We start from the raw sequence: 18,133 nt of genomic DNA, 5'->3' as shown, positions 1-18,133 counted from the left end.
GGATGAGAGAGGTTATGTTGTTTTGAGCAACTGTATAACATAATCAAAAACTCAAGATAGGAAAAAAAAGAGGTTGAAGCTATCGGATTATCCCGTGTTACTGTTTTAGTTTAACTATCAGGTACTACAGTTTTAAAAGCACAGGAGTTCATTGCCATATGGAAAATTCTGAGCTAAAGAAAATAACTTTAGACTCAAGCTATTTCACTGTCATCACTAGTTGTCTCAGAACTTCACTGGATCCACAAATGTACTTCCTGGGAGAGAAAATGATAGGAAACAGGTCTTTATCAAATATGCATGTGTTCAATCCCTTTTCTCTAAACAACTTTCTGTTTCTATTAGAATTCACTGTTATAATGACATAAATGAGATGAGAAGTTTGACTTTTCCTGGCAAGCAAATTGAAGTGAGTGCAGGTCAACCTCAGTTCCTGCTCATGAGTCCTTGTGCTGCAGCTGGTGTTGCTGTGGGGGGTTTGTCTTTCCAGCCAAAATGCAATTTAGCTTCTCTCGGCCAGCACTGGGGCCTCCACAGCTTAATAACTGCCACTGTTATGAAGTGTTGACAACTAATATCAAGGGATTCAGTCGGCCTGCTAGACACCCCCTCTGCTTTATTAAGAACCTGAATGCTTTTAATTTCCTTCAGCATGCAGCCTGATTATGTTATATTCTCTCTACCTTTCTCGATCTCTCAGCTTTTACCTTCTTAAGATGCCAACATTCTTTTTTAAATATCCTTGGTTTCTTGCCTTTCTTCCACTGTCAACCAGGTATTTTTCTGTGGGTGGCTATGCCCTCATGTTTTCTCACATTCACTTTTTGTTCTCTTGTCAGCATCAGGAGGAGCTGAGAGTGGCAGCAGCGGGGAGAAGAGTCCAACTGGTGGCTCGTCAGCATCATCTAAGAGGGCTCGAACAGCATATACCAGTGCCCAGCTTGTTGAGCTGGAGAAGGAGTTCCATTTCAACCGGTACCTGTGCCGGCCACGACGCGTGGAAATGGCCAACCTGCTCAACCTGTCAGAACGCCAGATCAAGATTTGGTTCCAGAACCGACGCATGAAGTACAAGAAGGACCAGAAGAACAAGGGCCTGAGTTCCAGCTCTGGAGGGCCCTCACCAACAGGCTCTCCTCCTCTGCCCTTGCAGTCTTCTGCCAGCTTTCTCAATTCAATGCACCCAATGGGAGGGGGAGGTGGAGGAGGCAGCACAGGCTATGACGCGCCATCTCCACCATCCTTTGGCAAGCCCCACCAGGGAGTGTCTTACTCCATGTCCACTGCCTATTCAAATGTCCCCATGAAGGGCTGCCCCCCCCAGCAGAAGTATGGCACCCCAGAACAAGACTATGGTGATCCCCATCCCCACCACAGCCTAGTGCAGGCTAATAGTGCTGGCTATGGGACACCCACCAATATACAGGCCAGTCCAGTCTATGTGGGGGGTGCTAATTATGTGGAACCCATGCCTGGCTCAGGGCCTTCCATGTATGGGCTTAACCACCTCGGCCCCACCCCACCCCACCACCAAACCATGGACTACAATGGCGCAGGGCCCATGTCAGCTGCCAACCAGCACCATGTGGGTGGAGGGGGTCCCCCGGGTCCCTGTGACCCACCTACACACCCGACATACACCGAACTGTCGGCACACCACACCTCGACTCAGGGCAGAATCCAGGAAGCACCCAAGCTCACTCACCTGTAGCAGGTTTGGAACAAAATGACAACATACAAAAAAGTGAAGACCACATCGAACAAATCATGGCTCACAAACAGACTTACACATAGGGAGACTAGTGCTGCAGCAGGATAGCATGAGAGGCAAAAGAAGACTCACAGGGGCCGTCCAGTGGTTTGTCCTGAGCTCTGAAGTCACAAAGGGGAACAGCCAGTGTTGGGTAGTGTTCTGCCACCGCCCTGTTTTCACTGCCTTCATAAAGAGCTCCACTAAATCTGATTAAGACGAGACCTTTCAGTGCTACCTTGAAACGGCAGGTAATTTAATTTTAAAAAGACAGCAGTATCGAGTATCACAGATGAACCCAAACCTTTCATATTGTCAAATAACTTGATGAAAGGCATATCTGCATATCCAATGCTGGAAACAACAGCAGTGTATTATAATGCAAACTCTTTTTTAAAATAGATTTTTCAAACTTATTAAACTAACTAGTATAATGTCTATTGCTCTAACTTTATGTAACACAAACTTTAAGTAACACAAATTTTAAACCATATTGAATCATATTTGAATTTGGATTAAACATTTAACTTTTACTTTAGTGGTATAGTCATTTTAAAAACGAACCCATCTACACAGTATTCCACAGCCCCAGGGAAATGAGGTGTATTGTAGGGAGAGGTCAGGTGTACATTCAGTCCCCATGCTGCTCTTTGCTGCTGCAGACAATGCATATCAAGGAGCTTGTCTTATGGCAGAGATACATTGGCAGCTGTTTAGTATGACAGGATCCACGTTGAGCACCGTTGTATAGTCATTTGTCAGATTGAGACTGAAATGAAAACCACCATGTTCGCACAGAAAAAATCAGGAAGATTTGTTCAAAACAGCATAAAAAAACCCTAAAAATTTTGAATTTAAGACACTTAGCAATAAGTACAACATTATTAAAACTAATTTATTTTATAATTTAATATAATGCTTTCCCAGACTATACAGGTCTCCTGATACTGTAAAAAACTGAGAACTTAGTTATGTTTCTATTTTTAGCCTTTCAAGTAGAAAGTGGGGTGAGGAGTGATTGTGTGTGTATGTTGGGCACGTGAGCACAGCAAATTCTGGAGTAGTTTAGCTACTGTGTATTAAAAGGACTCTTTTGGAGGTAGCATTTAGTCTAAAATTGTACTTTGATACTTAATAGGACACATATATGAACGCAGCTCTCCCCCTTCTAAATGAAATGGTTGAAATTTTAATGCCCAGTTAACAAGGTGGTTAGATTTATGGTGCTGAGTTCTCTTCCCCTCCAGACAACACATGTTGTTGTCAGCCAGGTTGAGCTATGTGGAGGACTCTGTCTCTATACCAGCTTGCGAGAGAGAGGAAAGAAGGAGACAGAGTGAAATGGAGAGCAGAAATATATAGCTGGAGCTGGCAGAACACATCTTCTCCTGCAAAAACCACTCGACGGTCACTGTCCCTTTCTGGCTCCTGCTGTATAACCATCTCAGACCCAGTCTTTACTAACCCACTGTCTCTTGTCTATGGCAGCAGCACATGGGTTCAGAAGGAGGCAAAACCTCCCACAGTTCCCCAGACTACCCCCCCACCACCACCACCACCACCACCACCTCCACCCCCTTTCCCAACCACATACACACACATCCATCACACGGACAGCCTACCTATCGCTCGAACAGGGTTTAAGAAGCTATGAGCTCAATTGCTAAAGTACTCATCGACACACATCTGTGCTAAGCTACTTTAGCTAATCACACCTTCATGCACACACAGCAGTGCTAAGCTAGCAATGTTTCATCAACACACCTCCATAGCCAGGGTACGCCAGCTGTTGACACCTTCAAACAAACACACGAGAGGACATGGAAGAAACATTTAAAATTCCTTATTTTAGCACATTATTGACACAGGGTAAATGCGAAAGAGCAGAGAATATTATTTATTTATGTTGAGGTATATCATTGCTGTCTCTCTCTTTCTCGCTCTCTCTTTCTCTCTCTTTATCACTTTGGAAGAGTTAACTTACAATAGAGGACACCGATGCATAAAAGTCCACACTTTCTCCTGTGTTGTTTTGTTCTCACATATCTTGACTTTTAACATGGATACAGGGTATATATTTGAACAAGAAATGCATGTCCCAGAAGTCAGAGCTGCTGTGTAAAACACATTTTTAAAACTACTGGGTTTATTTGCTTGAACCATCAGTGAGTGCATACAGTGCACACAGAGCCTATGCAGTGTGGAACAAACACAAGCAGTGTGCGCTCGACTCTCTCTAAACTTGCTGATGTTTAGGAAGTGAATCCCTGGTTTTGTTTTTAAAAGTGCATGATTTACACAAAAGCTTGCCACATCTGGGCATCATTGTTGCACTTAGAGTTTACATTTTGATGGTTAAAGGTAAAAAAAAAAAAAATAATAATAATAATAATGAAATCTTATTTTGAAGACGAAAGGCCCTCCAATCAAAGCGTCTTTTGCCAATGTGTGTTCAAGTGAACATTCATATAAAATATTTATTTGTTATAGCCAGTTTAAAAAAAGACTTTCTGTTTTGTATGACTATTATTTATCCTTCATGTATTTATATCGAGAAAAAATACTGTACTTTTTTAGTATTTACCTGTTATGAAAGAAAAAAAAACATTGTTTCTTCTTGTCCATTGTACTAAAGTTACATTTTTTAGTTCTTGTATTTTAGAAGAAAATTAGTAGTTTTTATGTTCCTATACTGACCCTTGTACATAAATGTCCTGGCTTGTACAGGGGAAAAGGCAAGTGTGGGGATTGTTGAACCACCCATGCATAGTGGGAAAATATAGACTAACTATTAGATGGAAAAAAGAACAAGTCTTTTTGGAGAAAAAACAAGTTCTTCTTTTGTCCTTTGTAGATCCTTTTTCTTTCACTGTTGAGAGAGTTGAATGTTGAACAATTCTTTAATAAAATGTTATGTTATTCAGAGCTAGCCTCAGTGTTTTAAGAATCACAGGAGTGTAAAGCTTGATTCATGCTGTTTTGGTAAAAAAAAAAAAAAAGACTGAAAAGTCAGCATCAGATAATGTTAAAACAAGCAGAATACTACTATCACAGTGAAGGTATCAGCAGAGAATCCTGCTCCTCTTATTTAGATTATTATGGTCAAACAAATACTGGATTTCCTTGGGTTAATATGAAATATCAAATTTACAAATAGGAGATTTGTTGCTAAGATAAAGTTACAATTGCTATGATTATATAAATATGTAGAATGTTGATTATCACAACATATTCAGTATGATTGAAAATTCTTCAACCTACTAAAACCTTTAAAGCCACCACACAAATAAGCAGTTAAAACACAAATCTTATAGATACTGACATGTGTGAAAGACATGCTTGTTATTTTACTTAGATAACGCAAACACAGTGCCTCAAAAATGTCAACACAAAAGAGGAATGGATTTTACTGGCTTTTTTCTAGATGTGCAGTATTTAGGAAAGGTGTCAAATAAAAGTAAAATTCCAAGTAAATTTGCTTTCTAATTCACTTCATACAATCGTTGTTTTAGGTGCTTTTATAAAAGATGAACTCAGAAATGTATTTATGATTAGCCTAGACTTTTTAGTTGGTTAAAGGCACTTTGTGTTGTATGTGTTAAGAGACAGTGATATGAGTGTTTGTATCATTCCATACAACAAACAGTTTTTACTAAGATTGGAGCAACAGTCCTGACCTTTTAATAGCTAAATCTTCACACAGTCTAAACAGCACTTTTGTTGCATTAGTTATAATCTCAATCAGTAAGAATTAGAAGTTAAACATTCACCATCCCATCAGTCTTTCACTGCATTCTGTAAGATTCCGTACTAAAAAGTACCAATTTTTTAAGTGAAATAAATATGCATAAAAATACTTTTAAAGATGAAAGTAAAAACTTGAACTCAGAAACTCATCATAGGACTTGGTACTTGTTTCAAAAGCCTCTAGAGTGCATAATAGTGTCAAAAGGTTAAATCAGATTGAAAATTTGACTGTCAAATTTGTTAGATAGTTAGTATAGTATAGAATATATATAATGTAGATATAATATAGAAACAAATGCTGCTCATAAACCACAGATTAGGTGTGGCCGTGACTTAGTTCAAACAGCTTGTCTCTGATTCAGAGATGACCTGACTCTGGTGCCAGTAGTGAATACTGGGTCGGTGTCTGAGGATAAAGCATCACAGTCAGAAAACTTACAGAATTGTCCAAAAAAGAAAAGACCTTTAGCTTTCAGAAAACCTTCTCGCTGCTTCGCTTTGCTGTACAAACTAGAGAGAAGAAGGGCTTTATTATCTGATACCACTGTAAGAATAGGAAATGTATAAATCACCACCTATTACTCTGCTATTTAGTTGCTGTCTGGTATTAATTGCTGGGATAGCAGCAGCAGCCATCCTTTTTGCTAATATCAGGTGGTCTTAAGGTTGGGATTAATATTAAAGTACAAAACCTTTTCCTACAAAACCTGAAAAATAAGCACCAGATACTGTACTAATGTGTTTTGAGTTTTTGTTTTCTTCTGGCAGCTGTTTTTTTCTGCGGGCTCAAAAAGTTGAATAAAAGAATGAGCACCAGTCCCTTCAGTCAGATGCATTTTGGTGTCATGATCAGTTAGCTGTCCTCTGGCAGTTTGGCTTTTGACACGTGTTCAGCAGTGATTATTGTCACTAGTGGTGAAGAAAACATTCAGTTTTGGTGTGCTGAATCCAGTCATTACTGCAATGATGAAGATCACTTTATAGCAGGAAGGCATTCAGTAGCCAGGCCAAACAATTTGATTTATTTTGCTTCACTGCAGCTCTCCTTAGGTATCAGTGTTTATCCAAATTAAGTAACAATTTGGCTTGACGCAGTACCAATACTAAGAATTTTCCATTCCTTTTATGTATGTATGCATATTCTTATTTATTTAGTGTTGTTCTTACCACTTTTCCAAGGTGACGAAGAAATCTTCTGATGCTAATTTAATGCCCCCAGCTTTAAATCAAAAGACAGATAAGCGCTCTGACACCTCAGGATGTTAATCAGTCAACAGAAAATACTGGCTAGTGTGCAAAAATACTGAAATCCAGTGAGTGAAAACTCCAAACAACAGCTATAGGAACAATGAAGCTGACTAGGAGGTTGCTGGAGTTGTGCAAGCTATGTATACCCATAGAGCAATTTCAATATTTTCAACAAATCCTCTCTTAGGCATTTGTGGCTAATGCTTTCCTCTTTGAAGATTTCTCATCTTGCATGCAGCTCAGCTATGTGTCAGCTGTGTGTTTATGACTAAAAAAGCCCCGAGGACTGCGCCTCGGCTCTGTCACGTGATCGACCCCCACCCCTCTTCTCTCTCTCTCTCTCTCTCTCTCTCTCTCTCTCTTTCCCTCTCGCACCCGCGTGCTTGGAGGGCTGAGAGCCTCATAAAACTTGAGACATAAATCAGACTCCCATAAATAATGGCCGCACTTCCCTTTACATCTCCGTTGGACTAACAGACAATAAAAACACCTATAAGCAGAGATTGGATCTAATTTATTGCCTCATAAAAACAGACGGAGAGCTCGGATCCGCTTTAGCAGCGCAGGCACTACTGAAAATCGTCCAGCTATTAGTGTAGCACACTCACAGCTACGTAAACACGCACATTTCTCCACTTAGAATCTTTTGATTTTAATGTGTTTTGTTAGACAGAAGATGTGACAAAGCCGTCATCGTGTTATCATCCAGTATTGAACTATTTGACTACAGAAATGCTATTCTGCACATAGTATTTGTACGGTCATGATTGAATTAGAAGTGTGTTTACTGTAGTATTGGTAGTATTAAAAGAAGGAAAAGTACAACAACCTGGTCATTAGTGAACTATGAAAAATTTGAAGTTACCGAGTCTTTTCTCACGTTACATGTTTAACCAGAAATTGGGCTTTAGGCCAATCAAAATCTCAAATAATATTAATGAAAAACTGTATTTGAGATAAACAAATAAAATGTTAATATTGTCAGTGGATTAACTAAAAATGTATTTTCGTAATAATCAATTGATAATAATAATCAAATAACCGATTGCCAAAAGCGTTATTAAAATAAAATAAAATAAAATAAAATAAAATAGAAATTACACGTTCCCAGCTTCAGTCGACCAATCCACGCTCTTCAGGTCTTTACTGGCATGTGGAAAAACGTTTTCTGCTCGCCACAAAATCTTCATATAAACTCCCAATTCTTTATCAAAATTTTAAAAATATGCATTCATATATATTATTAAAAAATAATTAAATTAAAAAAGAGAGAGAATGAACGCTGCTCGCTCAGCAACTTGTGTCTGCCTTGTGGGCTTGTGTTTTCCGTGCCCATACAGCCTCGGCCTACTCACTGCCTGCGCTCAATGGCGTTTCCTCCCACACACATTTCTGCCTTTTTGCTGCCTTTTTCTCTTTCTTAGAGCCTGGGGGTGAGGCAAAGCGACTTGGAAAGAAACGGGGCGGGGGGGAGCTAAGAACTTTTCAGTCTTTTATTTCAGTCATATCCATAATACGTCGAATCGAGCCCCGAAAGGAAGAGAAAGAGTGAGGGTGGATTTTTCCTTGTTATTTAGGGAGAGAGAGAGAGGCTGCTGTCAGACTCTTTGCAGCGAGAGAAAGATTGATCACCGCACTTCGTTTTCTTCCACTCGGGGCTATTCGGGCCCTCCCCAAAATATTCCCAGCTAAACAACTGACCGCTTCTTGATCTCTCGCAAAATCTACATGTGCGTCCTGTTGAGTCTAAAGGCCACTCTCACTTACAGTTACCATTTATACTGCTGCTGTATTCTTTTTATCATAAGAAGTAGAGTAGCGTTCTCTCCTTTTTCCCCAGCTGGGTGAAGCGACCTCGCTGTGAACTCTCCCTCTCCCTCTGCGTAAACACGGCGAACATTTTAACACCGTGGAGAGAGGGTGGGAGAGGAACCGTGGTATCTTGCAAGAAGAATTTTGGAGCCTCTTTGAAAAGGTTATTTTAGGGTAAGATTATATTTAGACCTTGTTTAAAGTTTCCTCCCCTCTCATACACACCACTACGTAAATGTGATATCTATTAGATATAAAAATCGCACACTTACACATCAGTAGGCTCCCCTCACTGTCTGTCCTCAAATCTAAGCTATGCTCTTGTAAACTGTTCCCTCTGCACTACCGCTGAGCACAAATCTTCATCGTCCACTCTTCGTGCGCTTCTGCGCCATCTAAAAAACTCTCAGAATGTTCTAAGCGTGACATTTCCACCCTCTGTCACACCTTCTAAGATTAATGAGCAGCGCGTTGTAAACAGGAGACATATTGTAGACGGTGCTGGCCGGCTCCATACACCTAACCGTCACCACATCACCCAGAAGACGGGGACAACATGCTCAAGAAGAGGATGCTCTATTGTTTGTGCAGCATCACCGGGCCTGGATGCGCCGGCCAGTCGCCCACACTGCGCACATGGCGAATGGCCACCGTATCGGGGCTTTTTTTCACGCCCTGTTAAAATACAACAATGGCAGCTACCCTGCGAAGTAGTATCCTGACACGACATTTGATGGAAAAAAAATAATAATGCTGCTTCCCACAGCCATCACAGCCGCCTGGCCTGGGTCCAGGATTGGCTGATTCGGATCACGTGGCCAGGAACTGGCTGCAATTTCGCCCCATAGTTCTTCAGTTTAGACTACCCAGGTCCCCACACGCTAGTAATATCACCAATATACACAATTATTATATAGCCACGGTGTTTACGCCATTGCGGTCGGGAACCTACATGTTCGTGCGTTTTTTTTCAGTTGATTTTTTTGTGAAGCCATAGTGTGTTGCGTGCGTGTGCAAGGGTGCGTGCGTGTATGTGTTTTTGTTGTTGTTTCTTCTGTTTTTATTTTTGGGGAAGGGGCTGTTCGGAGGGTATCGCCGTTTCGGGGTAAAAGCCCGTTTGAGAGAGCTATGAATTTTGAATTTGAGAGGGAGATCGGTTTCATAAACAGCCAGCCGTCCCTAGCAGAGTGCCTGACGTCCTTCCCCGCCGTCCTGGAGTCATTTCAAACTTCATCAATCAAGGAGTCGACAGTAATTCCGCCTCCCTTTGAGCACACCATCCCCAGCTTCAGCCCCTGCACAGCCAGCCAGCCGAGACCAGCTGCGAGAAGCCAGCAGAACCGGAGAGCCTCCGCCACTAATGGCCTCCAGACGCATCACGGAGCCGCCCAGCAGCCATACACGACCGGCCAGGCCCCCGCCCCCGCCCCGGCCACGGTCACCCCGACCGGCCCGATTGCCCACGAGTTCCCCTGGATGAAGGAGAAGAAATCATACAAGAAGTGCCCCAAGCCAGGGAGCAACTCCAGCGGTACCGGATCCATCATCCCCCCCGCCTCATCCTCCCCGTCGTCAACTGCCTCTGGGTACGCTTCGGCGGGCATCGAGTCACCCACAGGTCGGTATGGTGGGATGCCGGGTAACAGCGTGTATAGCTGCATGCATGTGTGTGGTAGTGAGTAAGAGAGTGTGCAGCATGTTCTGTTCTTTTTTTACTCGCATCACATTTCCAACAGTTATTACACCCTGCGTGGATATACTTGAATGACATTGTCTTTTCCCCCCTCCGTGTGTGTTTGTGTGTGTTTTGTGCAGCGCTGTGTCAACAGGGAAGCCATATCTAGACCACTGCATTATGCTGCAGTGCTTTGCACACTCTTTCATCATGCATTAAACAACCCATTAACGTCTTACAGATAATCCTTGTCAGTGCGGATCAATACGTGCACGCCAGCCATACTGAGGGCAGATCTTTTACATAGGCACTAAATAATTTCAGAACTTTCGAGAATCGAAAATGTATTAATTCCATGTATAATTATTTGTCTTGCGTAAAAACACACACGGGAGTTTTTTTATTTCTCTTCTTTTTTTTAATTTCATGTTCATCGCTTACATATTTGCTATAGCATATATCGCTTTCAACCTTCTTGGACGATGTGCAGTAGCAGCATGGTCATGTTATTATAGATTCATAACACAAATGAGAAGGTCGCCATGTTGGATGGAGGTGGGAAAAAATAATGGCGAGATAAGGACAAAATACGTTTGGGTGTGGAGGTGGTGGTGGGGGGGTGTAGGTTTCGTCCCCACAGGAAACGCACTGCACACTATCTGATTTTGTGGGATTCAGGTTATTTCTATCTCTCACACTGAACTCTCTAACAGTCAATGCATTTTTCAAAATAAATAAATAATTTTGCAAATAAATAAGTAAGCAAACAAACAAATCGATGAAATAATGAAAGAAAGAAATTCCAGTTTTCCATTCTTATCCCCACACATTTAGAAATCTACCTCGTATCAATTTTAATGGGAATTTCTCGGCAAATTTTCTGCCTTCTTTTCTGAAGTACGAAAAAATCAAATCGAGCTTTCAGTTGTGTTTCTGACAAATACCGCCACATTCGTCTAAAAAAAAATTCCCACATTTCCACACGCATTTCCTTCTAGCTCCGTGATTTATTCGTGTTCCTCTCTGATCACAGAATGCAGAATCTCATAGCCCTCGCTGATTTACAAGACACAGAAGCACACTTTCATTGATGACATAGTTATCTTTCACTCTTCTGAGTGACGGTTACTACTATAAGTGGAAGGTATATTTTTTAAAATATTAGTATTAGTTCTTTTTTTATTACAGGCGAGGAGCCAAGGTGAGCTCGGCGACGAAGTAGCGTATTTCTTGCAGGAAAAATAAATAAATATATATATGGGGTTTCATTTATTGTCTTTGTTCCTGTCCAGACCCGAGTCAGGCGGGCCTAGACGCTGGAGGAGCAGGCTCCCGCCGGCTGCGCACCGCCTACACCAACACGCAGCTGCTGGAGCTGGAGAAAGAGTTCCACTTCAACAAGTACCTATGCCGGCCCAGGAGAGTAGAGATTGCCGCCCTGTTGGATCTAACCGAACGGCAGGTGAAAGTTTGGTTCCAAAACCGGCGGATGAAACATAAGCGGCAAAACACGCACGGGAGCGGAGGAAGCCATGAATCCAGCGACACGGGAGGCTTTGAGCCGCTCGAAGGCGCTGACGCCTCCTCCCCGTATTCAAGCCAGCCTCTGGAAGCATCTGGCACAGGGGAGACTGCCTCGGAGGGAGAGCCGGGAGGCGGCAATCCATCTTCGGCCGCCTACGCTAATGACAGCGGGGACAATGCACAGCCCACACCAGAGGAGGGAGACCGTTTGAGTATCCCCGAGCAGCCACCGCTGTTTACGGCATCGGGGTGCTCTGACTCTGCGACGGCTCGTCACTCTCCGCCGGCGTTGGCGGTCACCAACTCTGCTGACAACCCGGGCCTGATGCAGCTGAGCGAATCCGTGCCTGGATTAACAGCAGCTCCCGAGCAGCAGGACTCCTCAATTACACCCACAGCTTCATCTGCTCCTTCTGCCGTATCTTCATCGTCCACCCTACCCGACCTCACCTTCTTCGCCGGGGACCCCTGCCTGTCACCCAGCCTGCAGAGCACCCTGGACAGCCCTGTGGATTTCTCAGAAGAGGACTTCGATCTGTTCACAAGCACACTGTGCACCATAGACCTGCAGCACCTCAACTTCTGAGACCTCGACACAAATTGAAAGTAGGGTCAAATAAAAGCGAGTGGGGCAGTGGGCAGAGGGGCCTGCGTTAATGAGAAATCCAGCAGAGGACACAACACTTATTTATTTAACAGAAATAAAAGAATATTAAAGCTTTTCGGCAACATTCCTGAAACCTTTCTCCATTAAAATATGTTTTGTTTTTTTTTTACATATTCTTCTTGCTTTTTTGGAGGGCATCATAGTTTCAAAGAAATCCAATTAATTTTTCACTTTAAAACATCGAAAGGATTTTTTTCCCCTCCTTTGAAAATATGACAATATGTGGATGTATTTTTTGTACTTCACTTTCTCGGTTTGGAATTTTATTATTTTTTTTATTATTTATTTATTTCTTCTTTTTTTGGGGGGGGGGATGTAAATCAATCCTTATGAGTTTGTGGATTTGTTTCCTCTAGTTCATCCTGGTGCAGCTTCATGGATTCTTAAAAGCTTCTCAGGAACTGTTCACGGAGTCTGTAGGCGCAGATATCTGGACCGTTTTGACAAAATCCAAATGGGACAATGAATGAATGAATTCTCTCTTTGAACGGCACGACGCAGAGAGAGGGAAGCCCTGCTGATGACCGGAGGTTTAAACACTAGTTTATTTATTGAGATTCTTTAATAGTGAAAATCCAAATTATTTATTGTACATATATTTTCATAGTGGAATAACAATAATAATAAAAACACAAACATTTATACTGTGCCCCATGTTTTTTTTATAGTCTCTGAATTTATAAATTAGCACATTTACGTGTGTAACCCTAACACATAGTATGGATTAATTTATTTGACAACACTAAATAGGTTAGAACGTTTTTAGACCAACAACCTACAAAATTAATTTTTTACAACACAATTTTTTACTTGTTTATTTATTACAACTATTTTTAATTATTTGTATTTTTATATATAAAGCCTATATACATGCTGTGTTTTTTGCACGGATACTTTATACATTATAACCACCTCCAAAGCAATTGAATCCAATACACTTTTCAAATTTCTCATTTCAATTCCAGTTTCAATTTATTTATTTTTTATTAGATAAGGATTAAATAATTGACCTGTTAAAATTCCTAAAATGCTTGTTTAGTTTTTCCAACTTAAAGACTATAGCCTAGGAAACTATGTATAGCTAGTGTGTTTACATGGAGATAACCTTGATAAATGGGAGCAAAATAACACATTTTCCGGAGCTGCTTGCCTTCATCAGGTGTTAGCTCAGCACGGCTAGCTCTCTGAGTACAAGCTAAGGGTTAGCACAGCGTGGCCCTCCTCCACCATCACCACCACCACCAGCAGCAGCTATTATTACAAAGTAGCAACAACAGCAGTGCTAAAAAACAATGTAGCCTTTTTTACTGACAGTGAGTGGAAGAATAGCAAGGCTCACCTGCTGCTGTAGTATGTAAACATGGAAGTTAATCCCTGATTGGCGTCCTTTTATTAAAATGTGAATGTGAAGTTAACCATGAGTGTGTCTGCCATTAGTGTGTGCGTGATTGCAAAGCTGCTCCTCCTCCCGCGGAGTCAAAATGGCGCTGAAGACAAAGCAGGATGTGAACAATAAGCAGTAGCAGCCATTACAGGATGATCAGCTCAGTGTGACAGGCAGGATGTTTGTGTGAGGACAGCGAGCAGAAAGGACAGAAGAAACATTTTATATTTATTTTAACAAAGGATTATGGTTGACTGTTCCCATCTTATAAGGAAAAAAAGTAGAGTATAAGATGATAATGGCAACAAAATAAAAAAAAAAGCTTTATAATTATTTGAATGTAAAAAACAAAGCATATCATACATACATACATATATATACATATATAAAAATTGTAAAAAAAAAAAGAAAAAAAGAAAAAAAGAGCTGCATTCTATTACACAATAATAATAATGTATAAAAGTTATAATCTGATAATAAAATGTATTAGTTGCTAACATAATTAAAAAGTCCAAAATATAAATATGTTGTACCAAATTTAAACCATTTTTGGCTTATTTATTTGAAACAATAAACTGCACAGATCAAAACTGTCCTGTTCATGCTTGCCTGTGGGTATTAGCTGTATTTCTTTGTCATTAGAAGAATATAAAAAATTTCAGAATCAAATTTTTTAAAAATCCGGTGTCAGATTTTACTTTTCATACAGGGCATGTGCCCAAGTTAACGGGCATTGATGTCCATTATTAACCTGCCACAGTCAGTAAAGAACATTTCACATTAACATCTTACCATCAGCACATTTGTTACACTTGGGCACCAGTGGCCTTGACTCTAGGTTTAAATAAAGTAGATCTTTTGGTGAGTTTTAACCCTTGACTTAACTCCTATTGGTGAGCTGTATTGTTTTTCTGTTTTTTCTTTCTTCTTTGGTTATATTTACTTTGATAGCATATACTCTCTACCCCATGCACGATTCATATATATATATATATATTCCTAAAATTCACCATAAAAAATAACAGGAAATGGTATAGCGTGTAACCATCAGCAAAAAGACAACACTGTTTTCACAGTGTCTTAGTAATGACAAAATAAACAGAGACAGAAGCAAGTGAAGTCTATGCATGTAAGTACAAGTTGTAAAATGGATAGATGTATAAGAGTGATTCCCAGGGGAACCAGCAGGTACAACAAACACCATTTTTCTAACAACAGTGTTGGGTGAAGACACTGACACTGGTATCAAAATGTTCTGCATCAGCTATCCAAATTGTTCTTAAAACTCTGCTGAATGACATACTGATCTGAGTAGCAATTGTGTTTTCACTTTCTGTAACCGCAAACTGCAATGTCACATGCTGAAATTATTTTGCAAATATGATAAGATGACAAAATATGATGAGGGGGAAGATGTAGGGGTTATTACAATGTCGTTACACAGTCAATATCCACCTCAACATCACCACATCCAAACACCATATCCTTTATTTTTAAATTAAAGCAAAAGTCTCAGTTAAGGAATCTGACACTTATATAGCACTTTTATATTCTAACTGAGCACTCAAATTGTTCTTTTAAAAAATAAATTAATATTTAATATTTAATATTTATTGGCTAACGTCATTCCATTCCAACAGGACTCCATTAGAGCCTTACCTAGATAAATATAAACACCTTTACAAAAGTCTCCCTTCTTCTTTCATTCAGTTCCAGTATGCTGTTAAATTGTAAAGAGTTTGTCTATATAATATCCGACCAGATGCATTGGTTTAGATTATAGAGAGGAAGAATCAGACACTGCAGCCATGCTTCAAATTACAAATTATAACAAATTATCCCAAAATACAGATGTTTAGAATGTGCATAACGTTTTGGACATGGGAACATATCCTGTGTGTCTGTGTGTGAACAGATGACACATGCACATTTTAGCAGGTTACCTGAAAAATAGACAGAAGCAGCTTAATAGATGGACTGACCCTTACAGTCCATAGTTCTTATTTGATCATACTGAACTCTCAAGCCCTTTTGAACGTCCATAGATATCCACAGGAATGCAAGATAATTTAGTTTCTAATGCTCAGAAATTGCCCAGAGCAGAACGTCTACATGTGTCACCACTAATACCCAAACACAGTTCCATGCCTGTGCCCTGCAGCAGCACATAGGAAGAAACACTTGTTGCGCTAGAATAGAGCCATGAGGAATATGACTGACTGAAGGCACTGTGAATTTAATTTTACTGCTTTGCTGTTTTAAACAAACCCTTTTAATACCAATGCTAACAATTCTGCTATACTTCTTAAGACACTCAGCTAGAATTCATATTGTTTAATTTAAAGCTGTGGTAAAAGCTTTTCGATTGAGCAATTGCTTAACCCTCTGAGGTCTAGAAGCACTGTCATCTATAATGACTCCAACCCCAACTCTAAACATATCCCTAGGAAATCAGAAAAAAATTAAATGTCATTTTAATAAATTGTTCTCCCTTGTCTTGGAAATCAACAAGCAAAGAAAATAATCACTCTGACACAAATCTCAAATTATCCACACTGTTGGATCTGTTTTCTGTGATAAAGAGTTTGCGCAGGGTTAGGGTTAACATCTGTGATGACTTAGACCTTAGATGGGTAAAAGAACATTTCCAAGAAAATCCTTTGGTCTCTTTGTTTTGTTAGTGTTTAAGGAAAAACTAACATTAAAACAGTCCCGACTTGAAAAATGGCAAAAAAAAAAAATCATATTTTGCATGGTTGAATCTTAACAAGGTTCCAAGTAGCGCTTTAAGCACACAACAATAAGAAACCGGAGTGAGATAAAACATTTTTTTGAACATGCAATTTATTGAAAACAATAATAATTTTACAGCTGGTCAAACGTTTAGGAACACACCTCCAAAAAACCCATGCCTTCCCCCCACCCACCCAGAAATCAAAGCTCCAAACATGAACTCATTAATGACTAGCTCCACCATTATTGTTAATCACTTCAAAAATTAATTGCAGCATCAGTGATGCAAGCGTTTCCATGAGCTGAGTGGGAACATTTCTCCAAGTGGTGAAGACGGCAGCACGAAAGGTATCTACTGTTTGGAACTTTTTGTCCAATTTTGTAAACCTCCCTTGCCATCCATCCCCAAAGGTTCATGAATCCACATTTTCACACAGATTTGGCCTTTTAAAGGGATGTGGTCCTAAACTTCTGATCAGCTTTAAAACAGCTTTTTTCAGTTTAAGCATTGTTTTCAGTAAATTGTGTGCTCCAAAAATGTCTTGTCTCATTCTCATTTCTTATTGTTCCATGTTGAAGCTCTACTTGGAACCTTGTTAAGATCCAAACATGCAAAATGTGATTTTTTGCCATTTCTCCAATGGTCTTAAACTTTTCATTGAGGCTGTATAAAGACCAGGCACAGGCCTTATGACAAGCTAAATTACACTGTACCATAAAGACAAGAAATTAAGAGATGTGCACACTAAGCAGTTTTGTGCTTTAAAGGTTTTTGTTTGTTTGTTTTTGGTAAGAGCAGTTTGAAAAAGTTCTTGGTTGGTGTGGTTGTTATGATGTGTTTGTCTCACCCTTCCTATATTGTGAATAGTGTATATGTCAAAATATTCAATCTTATCTTTATGTCTTAAATAGAAAATGGACTGGTTCTTTTATAGTGCTTTTCCACTCTACCTGAGCACTCAAAGTGCTCTCATACAACATGCCTCGTTCACCCATTCACAGCCACTGTTTTTGTGTTTAAGTATTTACTATTTTATACTCACTCTCTAATAGATGCATTGGAGAGTAGCTTGGAGTTGATTACTTGTCCAATGATATTTGGCACCCACAGTAAAAAAAAAAAGAAAAGAAAAAAAAGTTAAAGTTAAAAAAAAGTTTTGTTTTTTTTTAAGTTAAAAAGAGTATACTGGTGCTGTAACTGATTTTATATAATTCTTCACCTTTCATAACTACACTGTGGTTGAATGACAACAATTAAACAATCTTAAACAATGAGAGCACACTTCCTGTGCCTCAATATTTAATTCTGCTAGGTTACTACTGTGAAACAGTGCACAAGTAGTCTAGCTCTACCAGGATGGCATGTCCATAGGTACATTTACAAGAAGCAGGACAAGACAGGATCCTCAGTTGATGTCTGATGTATACAGTTGATGTCTCTGTATACAGAGACATCAACTGAGCCTCAGGATCAATGTTTTTGTGCAAGGAGGAACAGAGCAAACTCTGCCAGTTTTTTAGTGGGACATCTCTCACAGTCCAGCACCACGCAAATTGTCTGACATTCCCCAAAGAATACTGGAGCTGGCTGGT

At 40.1% G+C, this 18,133-nt stretch overlaps 2 protein-coding genes across 15 annotated transcripts in view; both read left to right on the top strand.

Moving 5' to 3' along the window:
- Positions 1 to 4,675, top strand: part of hoxb3a (homeobox B3a) — a 79,595-nt gene extending 74,920 nt beyond the window's left edge. For all 14 annotated transcript variants that reach the window (XM_076882938.1, XM_076882936.1, XM_076882939.1 and 11 more), the window contains one exon: positions 840 to 4,675. In XM_076882938.1, the coding sequence (XP_076739053.1) occupies positions 840 to 1,711 (872 nt within the window). In that variant the 3' untranslated portion in view covers positions 1,712 to 4,675. The remainder of the gene's footprint in view (positions 1 to 839) is intronic.
- Positions 4,676 to 8,071: 3,396 nt separating this feature from the next.
- Positions 8,072 to 14,375, top strand: hoxb2a (homeobox B2a). Its single transcript, XM_004568638.4, has 2 exons — positions 8,072 to 10,175; positions 11,525 to 14,375. Exons 1-2 carry the CDS (start codon positions 9,686 to 9,688, stop codon positions 12,340 to 12,342), a joined length of 1,308 nt encoding a protein of 435 aa, XP_004568695.1. The 5' UTR covers positions 8,072 to 9,685; the 3' UTR covers positions 12,343 to 14,375.
- The last annotated feature ends 3,758 nt before the right edge of the window (positions 14,376 to 18,133 follow it).

Source organism: Maylandia zebra, linkage group LG4 (assembly GCF_041146795.1).
Source record: "Maylandia zebra isolate NMK-2024a linkage group LG4, Mzebra_GT3a, whole genome shotgun sequence".
NCBI lineage: Eukaryota > Metazoa > Chordata > Actinopteri > Cichliformes > Cichlidae > Maylandia > Maylandia zebra.
Note: the sequence above shows the minus strand (reverse complement) of the source record. Positions and strands in the feature narration are given on the sequence as shown.

Excerpts from the sequence above, each read along its gene's own strand:
- hoxb2a (XM_004568638.4), top strand. The coding sequence starts at position 9,686 with ATGAATTTTGAATTTGAGAGGGAGATCGGTTTCATAAACAGCCAGCCG. Across the intron at positions 10,176-11,524 it reads GGGCATCGAGTCACCCACAG|ACCCGAGTCAGGCGGGCCTA; the intron begins GTCGGTATGGTG and ends GTTCCTGTCCAG.